Raw genomic sequence first — 9,439 nt, 5'->3', positions numbered from 1 at the left:
TTTTAAAGAAAAAGATAGTTGGAGGTCCAGCATGGTGGCTCACGCTTGTAATCCAGCATTTTGGGAGGGTGAGGCAGGAGGATCACTTGATCCCAGGAGTTCAAGACTAGCCTTGCCAACACAGCAAGACCCTGTCTCTACAAAAAATACTGAAAAATATTAAATAAAAAGGAGAGTTGGGTCAAAAGCCAATCTTCTTGCAAAAAGGTGAACAAATAACATTTTTAATTAAAGGTGAAAAACTCAGATGTAAATCCTGCATTTCCAGCTTGTTATAAATTTATGTGATATAATATTGCCTAAAGTCAAACTTCAAGGGAAATAACTTAAGATTTTGCAAACTGTAGTATTAAACTTTTCTAATGATATTTTAAGTTACTTCTTTCAATGTTTCTTTTAAAGACCTGAACAATGTTTTGGTTATATACTACATTATATATACCAGAATCATTTCTCTTTAATGTAACCTATGTGATTTCTGGCTCCCTAAAACAGCATTATGCATTTTCTGAGTTAACCAAAATAAAATCTGGAAAGAGCCAAACTGTAATCTACCATGATCAGAGTGTAAAATCCTTTACTATGCAAATCTGCCTCACAGTTTAAAACAGTTAAAAAAAAGAAAAAATTAACATGAACCCAAAGGACACAGATGTTCTTTCAAATTGCTGGTATCAATGAACATAAAACTAATCCCACTACCAACCCACGAGAGATGTGGGTGTTTACTGTAAAGTTGCAAATCTCAACCAGATATTTCGTCCAGGAAAAAAGCCTTTATTATGGTTTTTCTTATACATAACATAGTGATTTAAACTAACGCTTTCAGACCCTAAGAGACTTTTTTTTTTTTTTAGAAAAAAAAGAGCATTATATTTTGAAGACAACCAAACTAATCTTACTCTAGTAAAGAAGCTTTATTAATTCTAATTAACAAATTTCACTCAAAAGGAAGTGTATTCGAATCAAGCACTTTATTAGAGGGGAAAATATTCAAAACTATAGAAGCAGGAATTATCTGGTTTTGTTATAAGCCCATACTATTCAAATACAATTCAGAAGCAGAATTTTAACTTCTCAAAAGTTCCTTAATAAGAGAAAGCTATTTTAACAACAACAACAACAACAACAAAAAATACATTTTTTAAAACCTAAAGTATATTACAAAGTTAGCATGAGGAGTATGGGAAAAACCCACCTCAGATTTATTAACAGTGTCCAAACAGGAAAACTGGATGTGCTTTCCCCAAATATATCTGATAAAATTCCCACAAGAACACTAGTATAACAGGTAGAGTGGATATTCCAAAACCAAAATATGTTAATTATAGTAACTCACATTCTATGATAAGCATTCAAGGACACCTGGTAATTAAAGGAATTATGAGAAACAACTGAGTACCTTGAGGCCTGTTCAAGTTATTACAAGAGGAAAAAAAACTGCAATAATAATAATAATCCTTTACACTTGGATACTACTTTGCAATTTTCACGATACCTTATGACAAAACACTATAGAGTTGTTTGTTTTATGAAATTAGTGCATACGCACACAACCTACTTTGGTCCTAAACTTCATATACCAACCACATCAAATTATAACAGCACGCACAAAGATAAGCGGCACTTCAAATTTTCCTAATGTCATTGTGGCTGATCATCAGTGTATTCAGAAATATTCCGTTACAATCCTCTTCCGTAGAGTTTGACTCTCTTTAAAGTCTATGCTGGACAGGGTATCTTCCTGGGTCCCTAACCTTGGGGGAGGGTAATTCCTGCCAGGAAGCTGGTTCCACCAGTCCTGCTGTAGCTGCTGTCTGACCTCCAGGACCAAGTAAGGATAGGCATTCTCAGTACTTTATCCAGCTCTTCTTATCTTAAGAGGACAATCAGTAAAGGCTTCCCAAGGTGTTCCTACAGTTCTCCCCCAACTCCTAGGAAAACAAAGGTTCAGGCCCAGCTTTGTCACTCTGTATTCCCTTCTTGATAATCTAGGTACTCGATAAGCCCCAGCCCACAGTCATCGGGCAGAGGATGGAGTGGAGGACATAATACCCAAGATAGCCAAGGGGCTGCGAGGTAAAGGGTGGTTAGCAGAGAACTGAGCCAACTCTTAAGCTACCGCTTGTGAAACGCAGCTGGCCCATCAGGTCTCCTTCGAAGGGGGAAGGTACGCAATTCAGAATGTGAGAATGAGAAATCCGGGACGCCGGGCGTACGACAGTGATGGGAGTACTGCATAGAGGGGCCAACTGGCCGCCCAGCCCCAGGGGGCGGAGATCGCGGCCGGAGGCGGCGGTGCCCAGCGGGTCAGAGCCGCGGGGCTGGCGAGGACCCCAGGCCGTGTTCGCCCGACGGGCTCCCCGGCGAGGTTTCAAACCGCCGCCCCCGCGAGGCGCTCAGCCGATTGGAAGTTCCACAACGACCGTCACTACACAGGGCCGGAGCGGCAATTCCGCGGCGGAGCTCTGCCTGCCCGCTGCGTTCCCCCAAGAGACCAGACCCCAAAACTCCTCCTCCACCGCGGTCCCAACTCGAGTCCCGCCGCCGTCTGCGAGCACTCGGAGGGCGCCCCTCTGGGACGGGACTGACGCCTCGGACCGGGGTGCGCCGCGGGAGTTCGAGGGGCGCGACGGCGACCGCGCGGGGGAGGCGGGCGGAATGGGCGCCCCTCGGAGTCGGTGTCGGGACGCGACCCCGCGACCCCCTCCGCCTCGCCCCTCGGGCACGGCCCGACTGGGATCCGACCCACCCATCCCGCCAGGTCGCGGGCAGGGCGAGGACCCGAGAGAGCCTACTCCTCCCGCCCCTGCTCTTACCCATCTTTCCGCCTCGCCTTGTAGACGTGCCCGTAGGTGCCGCGTCCCACTTTGCACCCTTCGTACTCAAACAAATCCTCCACCCGCTCCCGCTCCGCCGCCAGCTTCGCCTTGAAATCATAATCCATTGTCTGCTTCCCCCATAGAGGCACGGGACGCGGGGGCCGCCGCCGCTCAGTCCCTCCTCCTCCTCCCCCCGCGACCGCCGCTCCACTTCTCCAACAGACGCCTCTCGGGCGCGCGCGCGCGCGCCGCCCGCCGCTCCGCGGTCCGCCTTCAGCAAGGGACTCCTCGGCGGCCGCAGCAGCCACCTCCTCCACCTCTTCCTCCTCCTCCGCGACGGCGGCGGCGGCTCCCACAGGCACCCCCAGTCCCGCCTCCCCTCTTCATTTCCTTGTTTTGGAACCTGGTGGGCCGCACCGTGGCTTCCTCGAGCTCATTAACGAACTCACCGGCCCGCCCCATGGTCGCGGAGGCTCCTGGGAAATGTAGTCCCGAAGGCCTCAGCGGCCAGGGCGGTTTCGCAGGCCTAAGAAATACAGCTCCCAGGTTACCTCGGGCCGCCACAGCCTCGCCCCCGACAAAGCATGCGCGCCTGCGTACCAGGGCCGCCCCTCCCCCTCAGGTAGCGCGGGGCTCCCGGCTCCTGTGAAGGTGGAAAGCTGGAAGTTCCAGTGTGCTTTCTGCAGTTCTCGGGGAGGCACTGGAAAGAAGTGCCTTACTTTAGTGGGAAGGGGATACTCCACTGTAACTTGCCCCACGCAGAGAGCATGGAAAGCATTAAATCAGCACCTTGCTGAGGGGTTGGCTGCAGTAGCTTGGGAGGCGAGGGCTGGTGAGGACAGTTGTACCGCAGCTTGTTTGTTTTCTAGGGCAACGGGTCCGCCTATTGCCCCGCCCCCCGTTCCGCTGTTCATTGGCGGGGGCTGGAGAATGACGTCCTAGTTGGTGCGTGGGTATCCCCAGGCTTTGGCTTCTTTCCCGCTCTTGATTGGCGATTGGATGTGCTCGGTTCTTTCTGATAGGTTGATCTTTTTTCTTTACGATGCAAAAACCGTAATTCAAAAACTGAACCTTCAGCAGTTTCTTAGTGCCTGCCTTGGCCAGGGAACATGCAACTTCTGGGCTCCGGCAGCCAATCATCATTTTCTTGGCGCTCTAGTCAGTTTTCTCTTAGCATATGCGGTTCGCATAACCAGGCTTTGGCCATCTGTTAAGGACAATTAAAAGTGCCTGGAGGAAGCCGCGTTTTAAAACTATCCTTTGGGTTGAATTTTAGAGGATTTTTTACGGTCTATGCATGATGGTGAGGTTCTCCTAGAATATTTAAGAAAGCCCCTTTAGTTAGGGTGGACGTTGATTGATTTCATTGTGTTGGGGCTCAGGACACACTACCCCAAATTATAACTGAAGGAGTCCAGAATATGCCACCCCAAAATATGCCACTCTGGCATATTGATGTCTTTCAGCAAAAATAAATTAAGATCCAGCCAACACAGGAAAATGCTTCACTTATCCCACTATTGCCTAAAATAAAGGTTAAAACTCTCCCTTTGTAAAGAGAAATGTACATTTCTAAAGGAAATTTTTCATAATTAAAGGAATCTGTACCAGAAAGAGAGCTGCTCCTAGTCAACTAGTATGATGAGATACTTTTATCTGCATAAACGTCAACCTTTATTCATCTTACGTTTTCTCTTATCCTCCCTTAACTTGTCTCCACCACCCCTGGAAGCCCCAAGCCCCACTTTTATTTTGAAGAGACTAGCCTTGCTATGTTGCCCAGGTTGGCGTCCAACTCCTGGGCTCAAGGATCCTCCTGCCGCAGACTCTTGAGTAGCTGGGATTACAGGTTCGTGCCACCATGCCGGGTCCCACTTCCTTTCTGAGGCCAGGATGTAATGTAAGTGTCAAATATCTGGCCCTTCTTTGAGTCTCATATTTTGTGGGACTCTTGTGCATACATACGTAATTAAAACTGTTTTTCTCGTGTTAACCTGACTGGTATCAATTTAGTTTATAGACCAGCTGAAGAACCTAGAAAGGTTTCCTCCCCTGTAATGGTGAGCCTAATGTCTCAAATGCTTGGGAATACACACTTAAACGTGATTGGTGCTAGGATAGGACATAACACATTCATTAGGAGGACAAAGAAGAGAAATGTCAGTTCTACCCAAAGTGGTAGATAAGGAAAGTTAATAGTGAACTGCCTGCTAGGTTTTGAAAGAAGCTTCGAAAACTAGAGGGAGGCGGAATTATTTACCTCATTTACTACATTACTCACTCCTGGAAAGCTTCCTCAGCCCTTAAGGGTATCTTCAGGCCAGGTGCAGTGGCTCACGCCTGTAATCCCAGCACTTTAGGAGGCCAAGGCAGATGGATCAGGAGTTCGAGACCAGCCTAGCCAAGATAGTGAAACCCTGTCTCTATTAAAAATGCAAAAATTAGCCAGGTGTGGTGGCATGCGCCTGTAGTCCTGGTTACTCAGGAGGCTGAGGCAGGAGAATCGCTTGAACCCAGGAGGCGAAAGTTGCAGTGAGCTGAGACCACGCCACTGCACTCCAGCCTGGGTGACAGAGCAAGACCCTGTCTCAAAAAAAAAAAGAATGGTATCTTTAATCAAGAAAATATCAGTTACTCTTGTTGCCATGCACTGTAATAACTGCTGGAGATAGCAGGAAAAAAAAAATTGGTCTTTTTCCGTTGGGAAATTAAACCTACTGAAGAAACAAATATGCAAGCAAATTAAAAATAAACTGTGGTTAAAAGAGCACTGGTAGAATAGGCGGGGTTCTAAGTGAGTCAGGGTAGACTTCATGAAATAGGTAGGTTTGAGGCAAATTTTTTTTTCACTCCAGCCCCGTCTGCTGAGTGAGAGCCAAAATTTAAAGCATGAGTAGGACTTTACATGAAGGACAAGTCGAAGAGCAAGAAAGGAGGAATTATTTCAGGTAGAACAGCATGTACGTAAATCATGAGAGAACATCATATATTCTGAGAAATGCAACTAGTTTGAATATTACAGATTAAGACAGGAAAAAGCAATGGATAAGAAAATAGTGGACAGATAAGCAGAGGTCAAATTATGGAAAGCTATGTTTCATTATTCTGTTGACCTAAAAGGAAAAAGCTGGGGCAAAATTAATGTAAGTAGAGAGTTTATTTGAGCCAAACTTTAGAATTGCAACCCAGGAGTACAGATACAAGTTGCCTTGAATGTACACTCCAATCAGGAGCAATTGCAAATAGATTTTTAAAGGCAAAAAAAGGGGGATAGGAAGTGGGCTCAAAGTTGTTTGTGAGGGATTCTCATTGGTTTACAGGAATAACATTGATTAATGATTGGCTATACATTGTTAAGATATAGGGTGTGGGTTATAGCATCTGGTGCAGCATTATTGGATTAATTTGTAGCTACTTGGGGCAATAGCAAGCAGTTTCAGGAGATGAATATGTAGCTCAAAGGGAAAGTACCACCTGATTCCAGTATCTTTTTTATTTATATATTTAGAGACAGAGTCTTGCTCTGTCACCCAGACTGGAATGCTGTGGCACGATCTTGCCTCACTGCAGCCTGCGCCTCCTGGGTTCTAGTGAGTCTCCTCCCTCAGCCTCCCGAGTAGCTGGGATTACAGGCATGCGCCACCAAGCCCAACTAATTGTATTTTTAGTAGAGACGGGGTTTTGCAATGTTGGCTAGGCTGGTCTTGAACTCCTGGCATCAAGTGATCCACCCACCTCGGCCTCCCAAAGTGCTGGGATTATAGGCGTGAGCCACCACACCAAGCCTAATTCCTGTATTATTTTAATGTCTCTCTGTGCCTTATAATTTAAAAGGCCTCACATTTCTCAAATGAAAGTTTTTTTCTTTTCTCGATTCTGTAGGCAATAGGAAGCTATTACAGACTTTTGAGCTAAGGAGAACTATAATCAGCCTTGTGTATTAAACAAATTCTGACAAAAGTGTTCAGGTTCTGTTGGAGGAAGGTGAGACTAGCAAAGAAGCTATTGCAATAGTACAGTAAAAACAAAGATCTGGGCCGGGTGCAGTCGCTCACAGCTATAATCCCACCACTTTGGGAGGCCAAGGTGGGCGGATCACTTGAGTTCGGGAGTTTGAGACCAGCCTAACCAACATGGAGAAACCCTGTCTCTACTAAAAATACAAAGTGAGCCGGGCATGGTGTTGCATGCCTGTAATCCCAGCTACTCGGGAGGCTGAGGCAGGAGAATCACTTGAACCCGGGAGGCGGAGGTTGCAGTGAGCCAAGACTGCACCATTGCACTCCAGCCTGGGCAACAAGATCGAAACTCCGTCTCAAAACAAACAAACAAAAGACAAGGATCTGAACCACGGAAGAGCAGCACTATGAGAAAAAAGCACATACTAGAATTATTTAGGAGTAAAATTTAACAAGACTTAGTAATTAATTAAATGTGGGATTAAAGGAGAGGGAAGAATCCAAGATAACTTTGAGAATTTTGACTTCAGCAATATGGTAGAAATTTCAGAAAGTTAGGAAACACAGGAATGGGAGCAATTTTTGAGAAAAAGATAAGCTTGGTTGGGGCATGTCGAATTGGAAGTGCCTATGGGGGCATCAAGATAGAAATAACTGTCAGGCATTTGAACCCCAGTGACTCCACCTTGAATAGGGTAGAATAAGGCTGAGACCTGCTGGGCTGCATTCCCAGGAAGTTAGGCGTTTTTAGTCACATGATGAAATAGGAAGCCTGCACAAGATATAGATCATAAAGACTCCGCTGATAAGATGCAGTGAAGAAGCTAGACAAAACCCACCAAAACCAGGATGGCGACCTCTGGTCTACTCACTGACCTCTGGTCTCCTCGCTGCCCATTATATGCTAGTTATAATGCATTAGCATGCTAAAAGACATCCTACCAGTGCCAACAGTTTACAAGTGCCATGGCAACTTGAGAAGTTACCCTATAGAGTCTAAAAAGGGGAGAAGCCCTTACTTCTGGGAAATCCCCACGTCCTTCCCAGAACACTTGTGAATAATCCACCCCTTGTTTATCATGTAATCAAGAAATAACTATAAGTATACTCAGTGGAGCAGCCCATACCTCTCCTCTGCCTATCCAGTAGCCATTCTTTTGTTTACTTCTCCAATAAACTTGCTTTCACTTTACTCTGTGGACTCACCCCAAATTCTTTCTGCTTTTTCTTTTTTTGAGATGGAGTTTTGCTTTTGTTGCCCAGGCTGGAGTGCAGTGGTGCGATCTCAGCTTACCCCAACCTCCTCTTCCCAGGTTCAAGCAATTCTCCTGCCTCAGCCTCCCGAGTAGCTGGGATTATAGGCATGCACCAGCACATCCGCCTAATTTTGTATTTTTAGTAGAGATGGGGCTTCTCCATGTTCATCAGGCTGGTCTCCAACTCCCGACCTCAGGTGATTCGCCCGCCTCGGCCTCCCAAAGTGCTGGGATTACAGGCGTGAGCTACCTCACCTGACTGGTAGTAAATTGTTTTTAGGGGAAATAAGTGAGCCCAATGCTCACAAAATGATTAGTAAATGATTCTCATTAGAAACTAAATGGGCCAAGCGTAGTGGCTCATGCCTGTAATCCCAGCACTTTGGGAGGCCAAGGTGGTCAGATCACTTGAGGTGGAGTGTTGGAGACCAGCCTGGCCAACACGGTGAAACACCCATCTTTACTAAAAATACAAAAATTAGCAGGGCATGTTGGTGCGTGCCCATAATCCCAGCTACTTCAGAGGCTGGGGCAGGAAAATCACTTGAACCCGGGAGGCATAGGTTGCAGTTAGCTGAGACTGTGCCACAGCCCTCCAGCCTGGGCAACAGAGCAAGACTCCATCTCGAAAATAAATAAATAAAATAAGAAACTAAATGAGACCAGACAACAGACCGTAGTGTGGGACACGGTTCATCTGGTCTCTACTGTGGCATTTCATTTTCAGTGTCTTCCTTTGTGCTATGAGTTTTAATATTTTCTGGTTAATGAAATTCCAGATAGAGAATTAAAGGTTATTGTGTTCTTCTACAGCAGTTTCAGTTTCTCGGTAGATAAGAGAACTTCAGAGAACAGCCTCATCCTGTGCTTTGGGAGGAACAGAGGATTGAGAAATGGTGGCAGTGTGGAGGCAGCGGCTGGAGGCTGCTTTTTTAGTTCAACATGCTTAAGTGCCATATTTTGGAGTTCTGTTTTCTGAGACTCAACATGTTCTATTTTTCCCATTTTACATATAAACACACTGAGACAAGCCAGGCACGGTGGCTCACACCTGTAATCCCAGCACTTTGGACGGTCAAGGCAAGTAGATCACTAGGCCAGGAGTTCAAGACCAGCCTGGCCAAGAGACCAGCCTAGCCAACATAGTGAAACCCCGTCTCTACTAAAAACACAAAAATTAGCCGAGTGTGGTGGCGGGTGCCTATAATCCCAGCTACTTGGGAGGCTGAGGCAGGAGAATCACTTTAACCTAAGAGGTGGAGGTTGCAGTGAGCCGAGATCGCACCACTGCACTCCAGCCTGGGTGACAGGGCAAGACTCCATCTCAAAAAAAAATTAATATTTATGGTGGGTCTGGCTGAAGCTTTTTTCTTTCCTCCTCCTCCTCCTCCTACTCCTCCTC

At 46.2% G+C, this 9,439-nt stretch overlaps 1 protein-coding gene across 3 annotated transcripts in view; it reads right to left on the bottom strand.

Moving 5' to 3' along the window:
- Positions 1–3,301, bottom strand: part of CDK19 (cyclin dependent kinase 19) — a 214,681-nt gene extending 211,380 nt beyond the window's left edge. Inside the window, exon 1 of one of the 3 annotated variants that reach the window (XM_017889652.1) lies at positions 2,820–3,301. In XM_017889652.1, the coding sequence (XP_017745141.1) occupies positions 2,820–2,947 (128 nt within the window). In that variant the 5' untranslated portion in view covers positions 2,948–3,301. The remainder of the gene's footprint in view (positions 1–2,819) is intronic. The other 2 variants (XM_017889654.1, XM_017889657.1) reach the window with 2 other exon arrangements.
- Positions 3,302–9,439: the final 6,138 nt, after the last annotated feature.

Source organism: Rhinopithecus bieti, unplaced genomic scaffold (genome assembly GCF_001698545.2).
Source record: "Rhinopithecus bieti isolate Rb0 unplaced genomic scaffold, ASM169854v2 scaffold_18548, whole genome shotgun sequence".
NCBI lineage: Eukaryota > Metazoa > Chordata > Mammalia > Primates > Cercopithecidae > Rhinopithecus > Rhinopithecus bieti.
The sequence above is the reverse complement of the archived record's forward strand: the minus strand, read 5'-3'. Positions and strand labels throughout refer to the sequence as shown.